General features: G+C 46.3%; 1 protein-coding gene across 1 annotated transcript in view; it reads left to right on the top strand.

Moving 5' to 3' along the window:
- The window catches only part of LOC137519274 (fucolectin-like), a 35094-nt gene extending 11928 nt beyond the window's left edge, over nucleotides 1–23166 (top strand). Inside the window, exons 2-4 of the mRNA XM_068238184.1 lie at nucleotides 7299–7379; nucleotides 8910–9195; nucleotides 22896–23166. Of these exons, the coding sequence (XP_068094285.1) occupies nucleotides 7307–7379; nucleotides 8910–9195; nucleotides 22896–23091 (555 nt within the window). The 5' untranslated portion in view covers nucleotides 7299–7306 and the 3' untranslated portion in view covers nucleotides 23092–23166. The remainder of the gene's footprint in view (nucleotides 1–7298; nucleotides 7380–8909; nucleotides 9196–22895) is intronic.
- Nucleotides 23167–23382: the final 216 nt, after the last annotated feature.

The following is a 23382-nucleotide window of genomic DNA, read 5'->3' as shown; positions in this document are numbered from 1 at the left end:
TATTATTATTATGTATTTATATAGCACTGACATCTCCTGCAGCACATTACAGAGTACATAGTCATGTGACTGACTGTCCTCAGAGGAGCTCACACTCTAATCCTACCATAGTCATAGTCTAATGCCCTACCATATTATTATTATGTATTTATATAGCACTGACATCTCCTGCAGCACTGTACAGAGTACATAGTCATGTCACTGACTGTCCTCAGAGGAGCTCACACTCTAATCCTACCATAGTCATAGTGTAATGTCCTACCATATTATTATTATGTATTTATATAGCACTGACATCTTCTGCAGCACATTACAGAGTACATAGTCATGTCACTGACTGTCCTCAGAGGAGCTCACAATGTAATCCTACCATAGTCATAGTCTAATGTCCTCCCATATTATTATGTATTTATATAGCACTGACATCTTCTGCAGCACATTACAGAGTACATAATCATGTCACTGACTGTCCTCAGTGGAGCTCACAATCTAATCCTACCATAGTCATAGTGTAATGTCCTACCATATTATTATTATGTATTTATATAGCACTGACATCTTCTGCAGCACATTACAGAGTACATAGTTATGTCACTGACTGTCCTCAGAGGAGCTCACACTCTAATCCTACCATAGTCATCGTCTAATGTCCTACCATATTATTATTATGTAGTTATATAGCACTAAAATCTTCTCTGCAACATTTTACATAGTACATAGTCATGTCACTGACTGCCCTCAGAGAAGCTCACACTCTAATCCTACCATAGTCATAGCCTAATGTCCTACCATATTATTATTTTGTATTTATATAACCCTGACATCTTCTGCAGCACATTACAGAGTACATAGTCATGTCACTGACGGTCCTCAGAGGAGCTCACACTCTAATCCTACCATAGTCATGGTCTAATGTCCTACCATAATATTATTATGTATTTATATAGCACTGACATCTTCTGCATTACTTTACAGAGTACATAGTCATGTCACTGACTGTCCTCAGAGGAGCTCACAATCTAATCCTATCATAGTCTAATGTCCTACCATATTATTATGTATTGATATAGCACTGTCATCTTCTGCAGCACTTTACAGAGTACATAGTCATGTCACTGACTGTCCCCAGAGGAGCTCACAATCTAATACTATAATAGTCTAATGTCCTACCATATTATTATTATTATGTATTTATATAGCACTGACATCTTCTGCAGCACTTTAAAGAGTACATAGTCATGCCACTGACTGTCCTCAGAGGAGCTCACAGTCTAATCCTACCATAGTCATAGTCTATTGTCCTACCATAATATTACTATGTATTTATATAGCACTGACATCTTCTGCAGCACATTACAGAGTACATAGTCATGTCTCTGACTGTCCTCAGAGGAGCTCACACTCTAATCCTACCATAGTCATAGCCTAATGTCCTACCATATTATTATTATGTATTTATATAGCACTGACATCTCCTGCAGCACATTACAGAGTACATAGTCATGTCTCTGGCTGTCCTCAGAGGAGCTCACAATCGAATCCTGCCATAGTCATAGTCTAATGTCCTACCATATTCTTATGTATTTATATAGCACTGACATCTCCTGCAGCACATTACAGAGTACATAGTCATGTCACTGACTGTCCTCAGAGGAGCTCACAGTCTAATCCTGCCATAGTCATAGTCTAATGTCCTACCATATTCTTATGTATTTATATAGCACTGACATCTCCTGCAGCACATTACAGAGTACATAGTCATGTCACTGACTGTCCTCAGAGGAGCTCACACTCTAATCCTACCATAGTCATAGTCTAATGTCCTACCATATTATTATTATGTATTTATATAGCACTGACATCTCCTGCAGCACATTACAGAGTACATAGTCATGTCAATGACTGTCCTCAGAGGAGCTCACAGTCTAATCCTGCCATAGTCATAGTCTAATGTCCTACCATATTCTTATGTATTTATATAGCACTGACATCTCCTGCAGCACTGTACATAGTACATAGTCGTGTCACTGACTGTCCTCAGAGGAGCTCACACTCCAATCCTATTAACTTAATGTTTTTTGACACAACTAACCCTAAGCTAAATGGGACGAGAGCTGTAGTCTAAGAAGTCCTCGTGTAGCACTAATAGACTGCTCAAGAAAATTGAAGAAATACTTTATAAACACATCAGATCTCAATGGGAAAAAGTGCAGGTGCTTGTATGCCTGACATGGGACATCCTCCTATGAGACAACAAATGGTGTCATGGGGGATCTCCTCCCAATTCTGGACCAGGGCATCACTTTGCTCCTGGTCTAAGGTGGAATATGGTGGCCTTGGACAGACTGAGACCAAATGTCAAAGAGAAGTTCTGTATACCAATTCCGTCATCCAAAGGAACAGCTCGCTCTCACCACATGAGGCCAGGCACAGGAGGAACTCAAGGGGACCTAGAATTCCTGCTGTCATGAGGCCCATATCATTCTGATCTTCCCTCCATGGGTATGCCTCCCCAGGCCATCACCAACCCACCACCAATCCAGTCCTGCTGAATGATATTGCAGGCAGCACAGCATTCTCTATGGCTTCTCCAGACCCTGTCATGTCTATCACGTGACCTGCTCTCATCTGTGAAGGATGCCAGGGGCAGGTCTGCCCATGCTGGCAGAGCCGGCACAAAGTCCTCCAGCACCCAAGGCTGAGACACCAAAGTGCGCCCCTCCATCCCTCCACCCCAGCCATCACACACTGATTGCTATTAGACTAAGAGGCACCCCAGGGCCCCCAACACCTTAATCTCTAGTTATCTGGCTTGTAGTCACTTCCATGTATCTCCTTTTCTTATTTCTTTCTGCTTTAAACACAATTAGGAATGACAGCTGAACGATTTGTGCGCCCCCTCCTGCACTGCGCCCTGAGGCTGGAGCCTCTCCAGCCTATGCCTCGGCCCGGCCCTGCATGCTGGTATTCTATGGCAAGTGCCAATCAACCTCCATGGTGCCGTACGGTGAGCACAGTGCCCACCTGAGGATGTCAGGCCCTCAGGCACCCTCATAACATATTCCTCAACTCCAGACTCTCTGAAAGCAAGCTAAATGCATGATCTGGGTGGAATCCTGGCTGGAGACAGTACCTATTCAGTAAGGAATCCTTGGGTAGGAACCCTAATGTCCCAGGGTGGCCTTCTAAGTGCTGCGTAGCGGCTGAAGTTTTCAGGCACTTTGAGTCTTGTAGGAGAGAATACTATACAAGTGTTAATATTTACACCTAAAACCAACTTTATAGCCGACACTAACACAGAGACTAGTAATGCTCGGATACCCCCAATCATGAATTCCACGTGATCACAAATTCGACTCCGCCCACTTAGGAATTGACTCGTGATCACGATCACAAATAGAAACCGATATCCAACTCGAGTGAGGCCGCCGACTTTAACAGTTAATAGCAAAGCCCTCTTATATGCCAGAAACACCAAATCTGCCAGATATGTTAAGAAGAACAGTGGGAACAAGGGTGGAAAAAGACCTTATAGTTTTTGAGAAAATCGATTTTAAAAGTTTCAAAGGAAAAAAAGTATACATTTAAATGCGGTAAATACATTAACTGTCATTTATCGCATTTAAATGTATACTTTTTTCTTTTAAAACTTTAAAATCCATTTTCTCAAAAACTATAAGGTCTTTTTGAAAAAAGAAAAACTCTTCTTCTTGTTCCCGCTGTTCTTCTTCACATATCTGGCAATTTGGTGTTTCTGGCATTGCTATTAACCGCTAAAGTCGGCGGGTTTTTCATCACAAATACCGACTAGTGATCACGAGTAACTCATGATCGTGAGTCGGGTATCGAGTGCAATCATCGATCTGCAAAAACAACTCGTGATCACGAGGGCGTGACGAGCACCACTGACACAGACTATTTTACACACATATGTAGCTATAATACTTTTGTAAAACTCACTCCAAGGCTGTAGAGTTTAAGGATGACTACCGTATATACTCGGATACAAGTCGACCTCGTTTATAAGTCGACCCCAATATTTGACCCTCATAAGCTGGAATTTTTCATTTTCCTTACCCATGCTGCCTGTAATTCCCCCATCCCTCCCTCCCACCATCACCCAAACACTTGATGCATTTAATTACCACCTCCCTCCCACCCACCATCACCCACATGTTTGCTGCCTCTAAATCACCCCTCCCACCCACCATCACCCATAGGAGGTCCCTGACCCTGTCTCTCCATTGCACCCCTCCTTCCCACCGTCACCCAAGCATTTGAGGCTTATAATTACCCTCTCCCACCCACTAACACCCAATGGGAGCCTCTGTATACATTTCCTAGTTGCGCTTTGTAATTCTGTGGCAAAGTGATCCCCACGGCAGAAGGCATCACCCCCCATCAGCGTGCGCTGCTTTCTCTCTTCTCCCTTCACTCGCGCTGACCTCCGTGCTTTAGCGTATCTCCGTCTTCTGACATCAGGAGGCGGGGCTACGCTAAAGCACGGAGGTCAGCGCGAGTGAAGGGAGAAGAGAGAAACCAGCGCACGCTGATGGGGGGTGACTGCTTCTGCCGTGGGAATCACTTTGCCACAGGATTACAAAGCGCAAGTAGGGCATTAATGCAGACGTCTCCCATTGGGTGATGGTGGGTGGGAGGGAGGGGGCACACTGGCATATTGGCTATAAGTTGGAAAATTTAGGACTACTCACGTATAAGTCCACCCCCCACTTTTAAACTTTGAATCAGTCCTAAATTTCTCGACTTATAGCCGAGTATATACGGTATTTATGATGTCATTTACACCATCCTCACAGTCCACGCCCCTAGACAGTTAAACCACTCCCACTGTTTACCCACCTACGACACCCATCTTTACACCCACCCATTGATTTATAGAAAAAAGTTCTCGGGCACATAATTGAGGTTAAAGGGAACCAGAGACGAAGCACCCTTGTGTATTTTACCATGTATATCAGTAAGAACATTAGAGAAAACACTTACCATGCTCTCTGTTTCCTCCTCACTGCTAAAAGTGTCTGTTAACAGCAGTCACAAGAATCCCAGACTGAGCAATTAAATCTGGCTTTGCTGGGAATGATTATAGCTGAGTCATTATAGCAAAGCCACAAGGGGGCAGGCTTGGGCTTGAAATAACACCACAGAATACAGATTTAGCTATAATCTTTCTGTAGCAAAGCTAGACGGAGCAGCCTGACTTCTCAGTCGGGGATTCTTATCAGACGTGATAACAGTCTGATTACACAGAGAACAATGAAACAAAGGGCAGATTAGGTGTTTACTGTCATGTTCCCACTGATTTATAAGGTAAAATACAAGAGGGTGCTTCATCTCTGGTTCTCTTTAAACCTCCTCCCAGCTTACCCCTAACTCTCACCCAGATTCTAATGTGTGTGTGTATATATATATATATATATAGCACCAACATCTTCCACAGCACTGTACAGAGCATATTGTCTGGTCACTCACTTGTCCCTCAGAGGGGCCCTGATAATAAATTGCATAATTGTTTCTGTACATACAGCAAGAAGTTTTGAAACAGGATGATACTTATGATGATTGCTTTTACTCATGGCTAACACGGTACAACACTTTACTGCTTCTACTGTACATACAGCAGAAATACTAATTTAAGTTTTTAGTGTAAGTGTTAAGAATTAAAACTCAGGTCAGGTTTTTGTTGTGTATATCAGTGAATCCATGTTAACTTAAAGGACAACTGAAGTGACGGGTATATGAAGGCTGCCATATTTATATCCTTTTAAACAGTGCACTTTGCCCGGCAGCCCTGCTGATCCTGTGTGACTAATACTTTTAGCCACAGCCCCTGAACAAGCATGTAGCAGATCAGGTGCTCTGACTGAAGAGTGACTAGATTAGCTGCATGCTTGTTTCTGGTGTTATTCAGACACTACTGCAGCCGAATAGATCAGCAGGGCTGCTAGGCAACTGGTATTGTTTAGCAGGAAATAAATATGGCAGTGTAACGATTGGTATTAGCAAGAACAGACTTCTGATTATCAAGTGATCTGCAGTATCACTTATAATCAGATATATACCGGATTATATGGTGATCTGCAGAATCACCAATAATACTGGTATATAGGATAGTTGTGTAACTGGCAAATAATACAACTTTAATGCACAAAGTGTAGTGTTTGGTGCAACAGTATCTACTGATAGAGTTAACAATACTTCACCAGAGGAACTGGTGGGCACTATCAGTACAGCACTCCTCACCAGGGACAAGGGCTCCCTGGTGAGTGTAGAGAGGTCAGACGGATCGGTTCAGCAACAGACAGACAGAGCAGGTACAGAATCGTAAGGCAGAGGCAGAACGTATTTCAGGCTGAGTCAGCAACAGGATCAGATGGGCAGAGGTACTAAATCAGAAGGCAGAGGCAGAACGGTAAACAGGCAGAGTTTGGCAACAGGATCAGATAGGCAACGGTACAGAATCACTAAGAGTTAGATAGATCAGAACTAGCCAGAGTCATACACAAATAATACAATATAAGTAAATGCTAACTATAGATAGATGTATATAGCAAACGCTGCATATACAGTACATCTATCATCCACAGGAACCTCTCTAGGTCTGAGTGCTAACACGAAGTATTCACAACAGCAGACAGTTTGCAAATGATTCCCGGAGGCTTAAGAAGCGGGGGGAGACCCCCTCGGCCACGCCCACACCCATCAGCCAATCCGAGCTGCCGAGAGACTCCTCTGACGTTAGCCGACCGGCAGGTCAGCTGACGCGTCTCCTCCCCGCATAAATATCCTGACGGCGAGTGTGCGCACGCGCTAATGTCCCCCTAAGCACAGCAGAGACATGCGTCCCCGGCGTACTAGACACCTGGGGCGCGGAGAAAACAGCAGGCAGGGATCCAGTGATGACCACGGTGGACCCTCCGCCCACCGCAGCCGACAAGCGAGTACTCCTCATACCCGTCCTTGGCGTACTAGACGCCCGAGGTGCGGGGAGACTGGCAGGCAGGGAATCATGAGCAGCTGTGGTGGTACTGTTATCCACAGCAGCTGTCAGGTCACTATTCATTACAGTCAGCCTCCATATCACTCTCACCTCAGGTTCCCTGTAAACTCGATCTCCAGCGGGGGACAGACAGCAATGAACCTTTGCTACATTTCCAGTGTTCCTCCATGCTTCTCAGATATAAAATCTTTGGCCAGAGATTCCGCTCCATGTAGTATTGTTCACTATTTGTATACTGTCATTGCTGACGGCCTTTCCCCTGATTCTCTGTGTTATCCAGATTCCAGGATGAAGGTATTGCTGACGCTGGTTCTGCTGGGACTGTTGGGTCTGGGCCATTGCTGTAGCCCCCAATCTGGAGGTGAGTATGATATAAACGTGGATAATAATGATAGGGAATCTCCTAGCAAGGGGGTATACTAGAATGATGATCCCAAATCCTTTTTAAGGAAATCTTTACCAGCTGTAGTGAAATGTTTTGGTTACATTTACAAGCTTGCCAACTAGCCCAACTCATATTTTATGCCTGGAAGCTGCCCATGAAAGCCAAGCTGTCCCACAAGGGCATCTTACAGGCGGTGAACCCACCACTGTCACCCAGCAGGGGACTAACCTCCATTACTAGAACTAGAGAGCGCAGGCGGTATGTAAGCAGTTACAGAAGTCACTGTTGGCTGAAACAGATGATGGAAAGGTCTATACTGAGTAGAGATGTCGCGAACCTCCAATTCTCGGTTCGTGAAATTTCGCGGAAGGTTCGGTTTGCACGAACTTTCGCGAACCGCAATAGACTTCAATGGGGAGGCGAACTTAAAAATGTAGAAAAAATTCTGCTGGCTAGAAAAATGAAGGAAAAGATGCGTCAAGGGGTCTAATACCTGGAGGGAAACATGGTTGAGTGGAATACACATCAAAAGTACCAGAAAAATATCTGGATTTCACACAAATCAGTGTTTTAAGGTCAGTAATCTCATTGAATGTTCAATTCCAGGCCTAGCTACCTATACTTAAGGAAACTTTACCTAGCTGCCTATACTGGCTGCAACTATACCTGGCTACCTATACTGGGGACACCTATGCCTGACTACCTATACTGGGGGCACCTATACCTGACTACCTATACTGGGGACACCTATACCTGGCTACTTATACTGGGGACACCTATACCTGACTACCTATACTGGGGACACCTATACCTGGCTACTTATACTGGGGACACCTATACCTGACTACCTATACTGGGGACACCTATACCTGACTACCTATACTGGGGACACCTATACCTGACTACCTATACTGGGGGCGTAGCATGGGTTCGCAGGTCAATGGGGGGGCACAATTTTTACACCCTTGCCCTGGGTGTACTTTAGCATAGACACTGCCCTCCCCACACATGGAATGGTCTCCAGATGTATTATTGTTGACATGAGACAGGACTGGTGGTAACCCTCACCTTTTCTTTTCCCGACAATCATGTTGCCAGATGCCCCCAACATTCTGAAAGGGGCTGAATCAGAGAACATGATCCCATTAGCATCATATAGCCCAGATTTCCTCATTATTTCTTTCAGATTCTTCAGTGGTCACTGTGGGGCATTGCAGTGCATTATTACGTCACACAATAAGATCACCCAGCTAACGCCATGCAGTTATATTGTAATGGTACGCTCACATTGGGGCATGTGGGGAAGTGGGATTCGTTGGCATAACTCGGGGCACGCATTGCTGCATAGCAGGGGCTTTAACAGGTTCAGTGACGCATATTTTGTATCATTAGCCAATCAAAATGGGATGTGTGTGTCAGGCTTAAATTGTCAGCATAGCCTGTGTGTATTTCTCATGCCTACATTACATACTTTACATCTTATGCTTGTTATATGTTTCTCTGCAGCTGCAAACCTAGCCAGAAATGGCGCCGCCTCCCAGAGTTCTGACTACCAACTAGGGACAATAATAGCTTATGCTAATAAAGGTATTGATGGCAACAAAGAGTCCAACTGGTTTAAAGGCTTCTGTACTCACACCCAGTATGACTCCGAGCCGTGGTGGAAGGTGGACCTGAAGCAGAAGTACAATGTGGACGTTGTGGTCATCACGGCAAGATCAGACTGTTGTCCGGAGAGGATGAAGGGAGCAGAAGTCCGAGTCGGGAACTCTCCAGACAATAAGAATCCAGTGTGAGTATAATGCTAACAATACTCCTTCAGCCAATAAAGGCCGAGCACACACTAGACTTAAGACCGCCTCTGCCGAGAGTGTGAGTACAGTAGCCCTGCCCCTGATAGGCTAGCAAGAGATCCAGGATGCCCAATCATCTCATACAAATGCTGCCTATTACAGATGTTTTCTCCCATGCTCCACCCCCTCTGTCACTGTATGCCATACCTTATAGTGGCAGAGTGTGTCGCTAGCATGCAGACTAGCGATGTGTCTGCACAGCCACATCCACAAAATGTTGCCTGAGGTATCACACCACAATCTATGCCAGGCAACATTACTTTAAAGTGTGTACGAAACTTAACCAGTTCACCACTGAGAGGTTTTTCCCCTTATGGACTAGAGCAATTTTCTTACATTTCAGAACTCCTCCCTTCGCCAAGAACTGTATGACTACTTATCACAACAAAATGAGCTATATCTTGTGTTTTTAGTCACCAATTAAGCTTTTTTTGGGTGGTACAATTGATATAAATTATTTTGTTCCAAATGCATTTTAATGTAAATAATTGGGAAAAAAAATCATTATTTCTCAGTTCTCGGCCATTATAGTATTAAAATAAACCGTGCTACTATGGATAAAACCCACACATTTTAGTACATAGAGTGAGAGGCTGCTGGGAGGATGAAACCAGATGGATGTCATGTGATCAGGAGCCAGAGGGGGCAGCATAGAGCGAGAGGCTTCTGGGAGGAGGAGGAGATGAGATGCATGTCATGTGATCAGGAGCCAGAGGGGGCAGCATAGAGCGAGAGGCTGCTGGGAGGAGGAGGAGATGAGATGCATGTCATGTGATCAGGAGCCAGAGGGGGCAGCATAGAGCGAGAGGCTGCTGGGAGGAGGAGTTGATGAGATGCATGTCATGTGATCAGGAGACAGAGGAGGGCAGCATAGAGTGAGAGGCTGCTGGGAGGAGGAGGAGATGAGATGCATGTCATGTGATCAGCAGCCAGAGGGGGCAGCATAGAGCGAGAGGCTGCTGGGAGGAGGAGATGAGATGCATGTCATGTGACTGGGTGCCAGAGGGGGCAGAATAGGGAGAGAGGCTGCTTGGAGGAGGAGGAGATGAGATGCATGTCATGTGACTGGGTGCCAGAGGGGGCAGCATAGGGTGAGAGGCTGCTTGGAGGAGGAGGAGATGAGATGCATGTCATGTGATCAGGAGCCAGAGGGGGCAGCACAGAGTGAGAGGCTGCTGGGAGGAGGAGATGAGATGCATGTCATGTGATCAGGAGCCAGAGGGGGCAGCATAGAGTGAGAGGCTGCTGGGAGGAGGAGGAGACGAGATGCATGTCATGTGATCAGGAGCCAGAGGGTGCAGCATAGAGTGAGAGGCTGCTGGGAGGAGGAGGAGATGAGATGCATGTCATGTGACTGGGTGCCAGAGGGGGCAGCATAGAGTGAGAGGCTGCTGGGAGGAGGAGGAGATGAGATGCATGTCATGTGATCAGGAGCCAGAGGAGGGCAGCATAGAGTGAGAGGCTGCTGGGAGGAGGAGGAGATGAGATGCATGTCATGTGATCAGGAGCCAGAGGGGGCAGCATAGAGTGAGAGGCTGCTGGGAGGAGGAGGAGATGAGATGCATGTCATGTGATCAGGAGCCAGAGGAGGGCAGCATAGTGAGAGGCTGCTGGGAGGAGGAGGAGATGAGATGCATGTCATGTGATCAGGAGCCATAGGGGGCAGCATAGGGAGAGAGGCTGCTTGGAGGAGGAGGAGATGAGATGCATGTCATGTGATCAGGAGCCAGAGGAGGGCAGCATAGAGTGAGAGGCTGCTGGGAGGAGGAGGAGATGAGATGCATGTCATGTGATCAGGAGCCAGAGGGGGCAGCATAGGGAGAGAGGCTGCTTGGAGGAGGAGGAGATGAGATGCATGTCATGTGATCAGGAGCCGGAGGGGGCAGCATAGAGTGAGAGGCTGCTGGGAGGAGGAGGAGACGAGATGCATGTCATGTGATCAGGAGCCAGAGGGTGCAGCATAGAGTGAGAGGCTGCTGGGAGGAGGAGGAGATGAGATGCATGTCATGTGATCAGGAGCCAGAGGGGGCAACATAGAGTCAGAGGCTGCTGGGAGGAGGAGGAGATGAGATGCATGTCATGTGACTGGGTGCCAGAGGGGGCAGCATAGAGTGAGAGGCTGCTGGGAGGAGGAGGAGATGAGATGCATGTCATGTGATCAGGAGCCAGAGGGGGCAGCATAGAGTGAGAGGCAGCTGGGAGGAGGAGGAGATGAGATGCATGTCATGTGATCAGTAGTTAGAGGGGGCAGCATAGAGTGAGAGACTGCTGGGAGGAGGAGGAGATGAGATGCATGTCATGTGATCAGGAGACAGAGGGGGCAGCATAGAGTGAGAGGCTGCTGGGAGGAGGAAGAGATGAGATGCATGTCATGTGATCAGGAGCCAGAGGGTGCACCATAGAGTGAGAGGCTGCAGGGAGGAGGAGGAGATGAGATGCATGTCATGTGATCAGGAGCCAGAGGGGGCAGCATAGAGTGAGAGGCTGCTGGGAGGAGGAGGAGATGTGATGCATGTCATGTGATCAGGAGCCAGAGGGGGCAGCATAGAGTGAGAGGCTGCTGGGAGGAGGAGGAGATGAGATGCATGTCATGTGACTGGGTGCCAGAGGGGGCAGCATAGAGTGAGAGGCTGCTGGGAGGAGGAGGAGATGAGATGCATGTCATGTGATCAGGAGCCAGAGGGGGCAGCATAGAGTGAGAGACTGCTGGGAGGAGGAGGAGATGAGATGCATGTCATGTGATCAGGAGCCAGAGGGGGCAGCATAGAGTGAGAGGCTGCTGGGAGGAGGAGGAGATGAGATGCATGTCATGTGATCAGGAGCCAGAGGGGGCAGCATAGAGTGAGAGAGTGCTGGGAGGAGGAGGAGATGAGATGCATGTCATGTGATCAGGAGCCAGAGGGGGCAGCATAGAGTGAGAGGCTGCTGGGAGGAGGAGGAGATGAGATGCATGTCATGTGATCAGGAGCCAGAGGGGGCAGCATAGTGTGAGAGGCTGCTGGGAGGAGGAGGAGTCCAGACACACAAATATTACATTACTCTCAGCACTACTATGCAGGGTGGGAGGGAGGAAGAGCCCCCATAGCCCCCCATAAATGCAGATACACTGGTGGCAGCTTGAATTAGGTCAATAATACACTTAAAATAGAAAGAATTTACGGGATATCAACCTTTAATTTAAATTACTCGTCTCACCTATAAATTATAGACTTCTAACTAACGAGGATAGGGAGCTCAGAGTATATTTAACTATATTACTTTTATTAATCAGCTTATTAGAAAAACCTACAGATAACAATGTTACAATATAAAATTCCCCCCTAAAAACAAAAAGAAGCATAATAATAAGGGCATATAATAGTTCTCATTGGAGGGCACTCCTGTTTCCTGAGATCGATGTTTGTTTGTGTATGTAACGATTGGTATCAGCACACAGAGATAATCTGATTGTTGATGATCTGCAGAATCATCAACAATACAGATGTATACCTGATTATGGATGATCTGCAGAATCACTAATAATACAAGTATGACTAACCTCTGGACACCTAATGAGTAAAGTGCTAGATGAACTGAAGGCTATCTCCCGAGGAGCGGGAGATGTAAACGGCTCGGCCAAGAGCCACCTGAGGGGCAGGTGGCCCTGGACACTGCAGAAACGATCTCCTTGATAGTGAGGACCTGGTAACCAGGGATAATGATATCAGAAGGTAAACTGTACTGCAGACAGGGTAAGAGACCACTGGCTGCTAACAGGCCGCACTCTCTGCGGAGCGTGAGTCCTGGTTGCAGCTGACACCTGGTGGAATGGTGTTACTGCTAGTACAGTTAGACTGAGCACTCAGGGAGAGTGACAGCTTGAGTGGTCGGGCAGGCCAGGTCGGCAACACACGAGCAGATCAGGTACAGAGAGAGAGAGACTGATTCGGTAACCGGGTACAGGCAGGGTCTGGCAACAGGTAGGCAGATATGCAGAGGTACCGAATCAGAAAGCAAGAGAAAGGTCGACAGAGCAAATGGTCATAACATATAAGTATAACAAAGTCCTAGACTGGGGTGTGAGTTCCTTGGTCTCGACACCCTGGAACTACCAAACACACAAAGGGAAATACTCACTTCCCAAACAGTTCTCTGATGCTTATATAAAGGCTGCTTGTAAGCCAATAAGAAGTGCACACACACGTTACACCTAGTCTGCAGTAATCAATTAAGCAGAGGCTGAGCTATTCAGCCAGTCGTTGGAGAGGGCTTCAGTTGCATATAGACAATGGCTATATGACACCCTGGAACTAGTCTAGAGTATAACACAGTAATAGCACAGTGTTCCTAAGCTTGAGTGTGTGGTCCTTGGTCACAACACCCTTGAACTGGTCTAAAGTATAACACAGCAATGACACAGTATCCCTAAGCTTGGGTGTGAGGTCCTTGGTCACAACACCCTGGAACTGGTCTAACATATAACACAAACGTAATCTGGCTAAGTGTTAAATCCCGGGTCCTCATGGTTCTAACACACTGTGTGATCTGACTGGTCTGAGTGCTCACACGTTAGTAATCGCAACGGCAGACAACCAGCAACTGACAGGCATGAAGTATATATAGTGCAGCGCTCCTCAACGCCGCCCAGTCCCAGTCAGCCAATCACCCACTGCGCTGGGATCAGCTGATCGTCCTGATCAGCTGATCCCTCTCCTATTGGCATAAAGGTCCTGCCTCCTAGCGCGCGCGTGTAGCTCTCCATCTGTGTGCACTACTAGGCTCAGACAAACCAGACGCATGCTGCTGTGCGGAAACCGCTGGGCTGCCAGGTCTCCACAATCCATTACAGTGTACGCACATTTTCTTCAGGCCCAAAGATGAAAAAGATTAGATTGCCCCTATGTATTGTGGCTGAACAACCAATAAGCTGCAGTCCTAGTGTAACATGTCACCCTGTATGCCAGTCACAGGCATGCCTCTATGCACAAAGCATGTACGCATTCATTACAGGCCTATATATCAGGGCCAAACCTCAATCAGTGTGCTATAGTGGCCGTTGGCCTTTAACCACCCTAGCGTTACAGACGAGCTGAGCTCGTCCATGAACGCCGGAGTGGATAGCTCCGGCTAGGAGCGGTCTTTTTTAACATTTTTTTTAACATGTAGCTAGCACTTTGCTAGCTACATGTTGTATCCCATTGCCGCCACTCCCCGCCGATCCGCCGCTACCCACCGCGAAAGCCCCCCCACCCCCGAGACACCATTCACCACCAGGCTGCACTATGGGGTGGATCAGAACGCCGCATGACGTCATTGTCAGGAACCGGCCCGCGACACGCCTGCGTATACGGTTCCCGACTGCGGGTTTGACCAGATCAAGCGGGGAGCAGCCTTATTCGAGCTAAAACAAGGCTGGGACCCCTCAGAACACCTCTCACTGCCACCACTAGCGGTTCACTAGACACTTCCATTTGCTGTCGAGTCCTCAGCGCGCAATCCGCGTTTTCGTATTCGGGTCAACTTTGCGCTTAGGCCGAATACGGGACCGCCACGCACCCACACACACACACAATTGCAATCTTACACTGTAGTGAAGCGAAACCACTAACTAACAGTCGTTCCGAATGATACTGTTAGCTACTCGCACTGGCATTTTCGTACGTTGGGTCAGCTGCGCGCTTTAGGCCAACGTATGACAAACGCCCCCACACACAATGTAATTACAATTTCATATGGTAGTGTTGCTCAAGCATACAATTAGGCATGGATTTATACACAGTTGCACTTCAATCTCTTCTAGGCTATGAGTGTTAGTTTAGTACAGCAGAAGTCAAGCTTATTAAATAATAATTTAATATTCCAGGGAAAGAAGTGGAACAATGCAGAACAGAATATATACAAAAGATTACAAAAAATAAAATAAAAAGTTACAAAATTAAGAGTCTACAAAGATAAAAGTTACAAAAATACACACAAGACAAGTTGCTGAAAATAAAAATGGAATAAAATAAAGCGAACTTTTACCATTGCAAATGTCCAACCGTGGAGAGACGCGGATTTACCGATTTCCTCGGGATCATCTCTAGCAATGGGCTACTCTCGAGAGAAGATACCTGTGACTGTTCTGGACCAGCTTAAATAGTCTGAAGTGTCCCCTGGGGCATTTAATGCCCAGCCACAGGAACTAATGCCATTTCCCCGTTTGTGACATCACCGAAAGCTTGTCATAATCTTCCTGTGATATGCGAACTTCAAAGGGTTCCTGTTTCAGCTTTTTGAAGGTTGCAGATTTCACAGGTAAGATTGTATCCTGAGAACAGCAAGTACCCTGTTTACACTTACAGATTTCAAAGCAATTCCATTTCCAGAATCTAACATCCACATGTGAAAAGTGTACTTTAGTACATACATGAAAAGACTTCCTTAGTCCAAGTTACAGGTGACAAACACATTGTTGACAGTATTGGCCTGAATAGCCATCTCCTAATTAGATTCTAGGCAGACAGTCCCTAATTGCAGAGATTTCCCATCTCCCAGTTAGGAGCAGACCATGGTCATTGTCGGATTACCCCAGCTCTATTCACTGAAGTCCTCTTTAGATGCAAATGTAGGTCTATTGACCCACACACACAATCACACATGAACTGTCCAGGAATCTAGCCTGGCATATCTACACCTTTGACATAACACAGCAGATTAGAAAAATGATAGAAATATGTTCCTGTTATCCTTACATCATCAGCCTCATAACTAGCTGCTATATTCCTGACAGTCATGACGTCATGTCCAATCATCGCCATGGCGATGAGAGAAGCCCAAACGGGAAATCACGTTCATCGCGGGATCACGGATGCGTAAGTATCGCCAGAAATAAAAAGGTAGACGGGGAGCTGAGCCAATGGGGGAAGTCATGTAGCTAGCCCTAGGCTAGCAACCTGACAGGAAAAGAAAATATTGAAAAAAAAACCTGCCCGTGGCCGCATGGCTGCGGGAATTAGAACCCCAGGGTGGTTGAACTCACGTGACTGGACAACAGATCTGCACTGCAGCAGGACGCTTTCACCGGCGGGATGCCCAGCCAGGGTTTTCTCAACCGCACGGCAAAGTTTCAATGTTGGTGCACCCCTAGGACCACTCATGTAGATAACATGGGGGCCGTCCTCTCCTGGCCAGCAATCCGGTCAAATGGAATAGCAGCTGAGAGGAGGAATGCGGAGGCACGGGGGGGGGGGGGTTGCTAAGCAGCGGCAGCTTCCTGGTTCAGCATCTAGCAGCACGTGACGCATTTCGTCACATTGACTTCCTCAGACATACTGCGCATGTGCGGGGCGCACTCATTTATAGCCATGCTGGGACGCACACTAAAACATAACTGAATATGTAGGCAGAGTGAAATGTTGCTATCTTGTGGGCGAATAGGAGATGCGTTGTTCTCTTTTCTTTCAAACAATAATACAGATAAACAGAGCTGGACAGGGTATAGCACCCTGCGGGTTACAGAAAGGATTTTAAGTTGAAGTCCCGATTTAAAACTATGAACTTTAGAAAAGCAAAGTTCACTCAAATTAGGCAGGCACTAAGTTTGGTGAACTGGGATAATGTACTACAAGGGGAAGACACTGAAGGGAAATGGCAAGCTTTTAAACTTATACTCAATCAATACTGTAGTATGTATATCCCATATGGAAACAAAATGTCTAGGAATAAAAAAAGGCCTCTATGGATGAATAGAAAGGTTAGAGATAAAATGAAGAGGAAAAAGAATGCCTATAAGGTCTTAAAACAGGAGGGGACCGAGGCTGCACTAAGCAATTATAAGGAGTGCAATAAAAATTGTAAAAAAGAAATTAGGCAGGCAAAGATTGAAGCTGAAAAACAAATCGCTAAGGATATCAAATCTAACCCAAAAAAGTTTTACAAGTACATTAACTCTAAAAAAAGAAAGGTTGACTGTATAGGACTCCTAAAGGATGAGGATGGGAACTCAATGGTGGATGACCAAGGTAAGGCAGAGTTATTATGCTTTCTTTGCTTCTGTCTTCACAAAAGAAACAGCACTGTTGCAAACTACAGAGGCGGAAGAGTCTCAATCTTCTAACTGTAATATTAAATACTTAACGCAGGAAGAAGTGAAGGCAAGACTAAATAAATTAAAAATAGACAAGGCACCTGGCCCGGATGGCATGCATCCTCGGGTCCTAAGGGAATTAAGTTCAGTTATAGATAAACCCCTTTATCTTATCTTTTGTGACTCTCTTGCAACTGGCAGAGTCCCAGTGGATTGGCGTACAGCCCACGTTTTCCCATTATTTAAGAAGGGCAAAAAATCTGATCCAGGAAATTATAGACCTGTAAGTTTAACATCAGTTGTATGCAAACTATTTGAGGGGTTACTAAGAGATACTATACATGACTTCATAGTAGAAAATAATCTTATTTCTCAGCATCAACATGGGTTTACTAAAGACAGGTCCTGTTTGACTAACATGCTCAGCTTTTATGAGGTAGTGAATGCTAATATGGATATTGGGAATGCTGTAGATGTGATATACTTGGACTTTGCAAAGGCCTTCGACACTGTTCCCCACAAAAGTCTGGTGCAAAAGTTGAGGATGCAAGGACTGGGGAAGAGTCTGTGTTCATGGATAGGGAACTGGCTAATGGACAGAAAACAAAGAGTTGTGGTCAATGGTTCGTACTCAAAATGGGAGACTGTTAGCAGTGGGGTCCCACAGGGGTCTGTTCTGGGTCCAGTGCTCTTCAATTTATTTATTAATGACCTAGTAGATGCAGTAGTGAGCAATGTTGCCATTGTTGCAGATCATACAAAATTGTGCAGAATCATTAACTCTCAGGAAGATAGTGTCATATTGCAACAGGATCTGGATAGGATGGCTATATGGGCACATACATGGCAGATGAAATTCAATGTTGACAAATGTAAGGTCATGCATTTTGGACGTACTAATGGTCTAGCACCATACAAAATAAATGGGATACAGTTGGGGACATCAAACTTGGAGAAGGACTTAGGAGTACTCATTGACAACAAGTTAAATAATCGTACTCAATGCCAAGCAGCTGCAGCTAAAGCTAACAAAATTTTGGGATGCATTAAAAGGGAAATAAAAACTCGAGATGCTAGCATAATATTGCCCCTGTTTAACTCTCTAGTAAGGCCACATCTGGAATATGGAATTCAGTTCTGGGCACCACATTACAAAAAAGATATTGCAGTTTTAGAGCAGGTGCAGAGACGAGCAACAAAATTGATGCGTGGGATGGAAGGTCTCACTTATCGAGAAAGGTTAGATAAACTGGGTTTATTTAGTCTAGAGAAAAGACGCCTTAGAGGGGATCTAATTAACATGTATAAATACATCAGAGGGCAATATAATACCTTGGTGGATGAGCTTTTTGTCCCTAGGCCTTCTCAAAGGACTAGAGGACATGATCTGCGCATGGAGGAAAAACGTTTTAGCCATTTATTTAGGAAAGGATTCTTTACAGTAAGAGTGATTAAGATGTGGAATGCATTGCCACAGGAAGTCGTTATGGCAAACTCTATACCTGCATTTAAAGGGGGCTTAGATGCTTTCCTTGCGTTGAAAGACATCCATGGCTACAATTACTAGGTAATGCCTAATGATGTTGATCCAGGGATTTTATCTGATTGCCATCTGGAGTCGGGAAGGAATTTTTCCCTTTAGGGGCTAATTGGACCATGCCTTGTAAGGGTTTTTTCGCCTTCCTCTGGATCAACAGGGATATGTGAGGGAGCAGGCTGGTGTTGTACTTTGTACTGGTTGAACTCGATGGACGTATGTCTTTTTTCAACCAAGGTAACTATGTAACTATGTAACTATGTAACCCCTGGAGGTATAAGGTTCCACTTTGGGCACCAAAAGGGGCCAATTTTGATTTGACCAATCCTAATCCTAAACAATTCCTATTACATTTTTCAGCATGCTGGAACTATTAGAGTGCCCATACATTACTCGATTTGGTAGCATCTATTGATCAGAAACGCTGCAATATCTCTGGCAGATGTGTTTAATCGAGTGTGCAGAGGTAACGGCGTGTGATATTGGGACGAGTGTCAAATGTGACAGAAACCCCCGTACTGCCCCCCCCCCCCCCCCACTGTAAAATGTGCCCCTTTTGGTGCCTGTGCAGGAATTCTTTACCAGTTGGTGTCCACGGCTGTCTCTGTCTCCACACACTGTCTCCACACTGTCTCCACACTGCCTCCACACACTTCCTCACACACACCACGTGGTTGCGGGCATAATGTGCATGGGGCGCATGTGTGTGCAGAGACAGTGCCGGACCCCAGCAGGTAAAGTATTCATGCACAGGCACCAAGGGTTACACCTTCATTTGGGGGGTGCGGTGACAAAAGAACGTGTAGAATTTTCATGCGATAAACGATCAGGAACTAGCCTGCGGTTTATGGCGGCCAACAGAGCTCTTTCCAATCAGATTCCATCTAAGAGAGATCTGGCTCTTGGTCTATCGGCCGCCCAAATCACCAGATGTATGGCCATCTTCACACAGACCATCTATATTCATGCGAGTGACCAATATTGGCCTCTCCTGGAGGTCTATAGAGAAACCTCTAACACCAGGATGAGTCATCAGCATCTTCTTCCGTCTGGGGCCATTCAGAGGAATGCAAAATCTGTGATTGGCCACCAGGAATGTAAACAAGGGAGGAATAAGGGTGGAGCTTAATCTGCACCTTTGTTTACATTTCCATTGGCCAATCAGACACTCTGTATCTAGGAATGGCTTCTTCATGGTGTAATGACATATTGACCCAAGTTTGGTCTTTTATCATTCTGACCGTAGTTACTCCCTTCATATATGAGGTCTATTTATGGTGACGATCTGTATATCTTCATTTTTTTTTTGCCCATTTTTGGAAATCTTTTTGGATAGTTTTTCAATACCAAATTTATAAAATGAGAAAAAGTGGAATAAAAAGTAGATCCTAAAGTGGAAGAACGATGCTCTGTCTCTGGGGGACTTACACAAACCTCACGTCAAAAACACATACAGTACTTAGCTGAGAAGGGGGAACCCTCTGGACCCGAGACTACCCACGTCCTCCTTGCCCCAGCTGCCGCTCACTGGGCCCCTCTGAAAGGTATACATATAAAGAGAGGGTGCAGGGGATTGCCGCTAGTAAAATATCACTAAAATTAGCAATATTCTACTACTGGATTTTGATAGTAAATTTCTGTTATATTTACTGATATTTTACTATGGCTAAACCTAACCCTACTTTCACAAAAGATCTTCTCCCCCTCCCCCCCTCCCGGTGGTGCCTAACCGTAAGACCCCTCCTAAAGCCTTGCCCCTCCCCCCACCCGTTGGTGCCTAACCGTAAGACCCCTCCTAAAGCCTTGCCCCCCCCTCGCTCCACGCCCACTATGCAATGCTACAATTTGGTCCACGCTCGTCCACCAAAATTGCCTCCTCTTGCTGCTGATGTGGCTTCCTCTATAGGATCCAGATGCTTCCCTCTTCTCGGTTCACCTCGGCTTAGTGCTGCTCGGATACCCCTTTTCAAAATCCGGATTGGATCCGGATCCGGATACCCAGATATCCGATCCGGGTCGGATATCCGATTTCAAAATTTTCCAATCCGAATCGGATATCCGACCCCAGTATCCGGGATATCCGGGCAAATTTGGATATCTGGATAGAAAACCCGGAAGTAGCCTTTACTTAAGGACCGGACTAATTCTCTGAGATCTCTGCTGGGTGGGCTCTCCAGCCCACAGCACAGATCACCTTGCAGGCAGGGTGATCAGACTATCCCCCTTTTTCCCCACTAGGGGGATGTCCTGCTGGGGGGGTCTGATCGCCGCCGGCTATTTTGCTGTAGTGGGGGGGGGGAAGGCTCCTCAAAGCCCCCCTCCGCAGTGCTGTTCGGCCTCCCTCTCTTTCCCTCCCTCCCCTTTTTTAGGGTAAATGAGGCATGTAGCATCATTAGTTTTTTAAAGGGGGACACAAATTGATGATGTGGGGACTTTAAATCACCCCCCCCCCAAAAAAAAAAATGGCTGTCAATTAACATCAGGCCTAGGTTCCAGACAGCGGTCATGCAGCCCACATTGTGTCCAAAGTCCAACCACAACTTGGACATGGCAGTTTTCAGCCCAGACACCTCCAAAAAATTACGCAGCAATTGTGTTTTGGGTTAAATATAGGTGGTATCAGCACAGCAGCAGCAGTGGCCTGTAGCACCCTGGCCTGGCGGTGGGAGCAGCAAAGGCAGCAGGAGCAGGGCAATGTATCAGCAGCAGGTGTAACGTCTGCCAGGAGCATGCCGGATGTGGCACTTGGCAGTGGCACATGGCACTTGGCACGTGGCACTTTGCACTTGGCTCATGCAAAGTGCCACATGCAAAGTGCCATGTGCAAACACGTGCAAAGTGCACTTTGCACGTGTTTGCATGTGGCACTTTACACATTGCACATGCCACTTTGCACTTTGCACGTGTTTGCACGTGGCACTTTACACATTGCACATGGCACTTTGCACGTGTTTGCACGTGGCACTTTGCACTTTGCACGTGGCACTTTGCATGTGTTTGCACGTGGCACTTTGCACATGGCACTTTGCTTGTGGCACTTGCAATTTTCACGTGGCACTTTGCACGTGTTTGCATGTGACACTTTGCACTTTGCACGTGGCACTTTGCACGTTTTTGCATGTGGCACTTTTCACTTTGCACGTGGCACTATGCACGTGTCACTTTGCACGTGTTTGCATGTGGCACTTTGCACGTGCCAAGTGCCACCTGCCATGTGCCATGCGCAAAGTGCAAAGTGCCGCGTGCCAAGTGCCACATGCCAAGTGCAAAGTGCCAAGAGCCCCATGCCAAGTGACAGTCAGACAGCAGAGGAGAAGACACTAACTGTCACACTGGCACTGCTCAGCAGCACAGCAGTTCTGTAGTAAGCTAACACAGTAGTACTATTACTCTAACAACTACTAGAACTGACTGCAGTACTACAGTACTAACTACACAATTACACAGTAATGCTATTCCCTAATCCCTAACCTAACCTATACTGTAGCTTGCTAAGGATAATAGCTGGCCAGCAGGCAGCAGCTGGCCTGGTGTGTGCACAGCACACACACACAGACATATAGCAGCTGCCTGCAGCACTGGAGCACACACTCTGACTGTCACACAATGAAATCAAGCTATTTAAATATTTAACAATAGTGTAGTGATAGTGAAGGGGTTAATCACTGAACAGCTTTAGGTTTACACTGTATACACGCTAGGCCAGCAGCACTGGAGCATGTCTCTCAGTGAGCATTCACAAGCAAGGGACGCTATTTCTCATCATGGCAGCCCTCATTATTATACAGGGGGGCTGGCCAGTGTTCTTTTCTGTGATTGGGTGCCAGGGTTTAGGCTGGGAGCTCTCTGATTGACTCAATGAAGTCAGGTGGGGCTGGCCAGGGTTCCCCTCTGTGATTGGCTGCTAGGGCTTCTGCTGGGAGACCTCCGATTGGCTCCAGGACGTCCTGTAAGTTCTGAGTGAACTTACCCTAGATTTGACTATGAACAAGAGGCAGCGTGGGTGACAAAGTTACATTTACCTTTTCCTTCTGGTCCTTGTGTCCCCTCTGCAGATGCGGTAAGATCACCAGCACTCCCGATGTCACCACCACATTCAGCTGTAACGGGATGGAGGGTCAGTACGTCAGTGTGGTGATTCCGGGCCGCAGTGAGTTCTTGCATTTGTGTGAGGTGGAGGTCTATGGTGCTCCCTCCACTCCGGGGAATAAGGACAACCAGGGGAATCAGGAGAATCATGTCTGCTGGTAATCTTCTGAAATTCATCACCGCACACAAATTATAAAACATCCCAGAGTGAAAAATAAAGAATTACAATATAAACAAGTGTGTTGCGATTTCCTTGTTTATACATTATTATTATTATTGTTGATTAATATAGTGCCAGAGTCTTCCGTGGCGCTGTACAATAAATAGCATACAAGGTATAACAATACAGAGTATACAATACAACAGTTGATACAAGACAAGAGGGTATAACAGCTAATACAAAGAACAAATTAAAGAGGAGCTGTTAGGTATATAATCCACAAAGGATCGGCA

This window comes from Hyperolius riggenbachi, chromosome 5, assembly GCF_040937935.1.
Source record: "Hyperolius riggenbachi isolate aHypRig1 chromosome 5, aHypRig1.pri, whole genome shotgun sequence".
Classification (NCBI taxonomy): Eukaryota; Metazoa; Chordata; class Amphibia; order Anura; family Hyperoliidae; genus Hyperolius; species Hyperolius riggenbachi.
The sequence above is the reverse complement of the archived record's forward strand: the minus strand, read 5'-3'. Positions and strand labels throughout refer to the sequence as shown.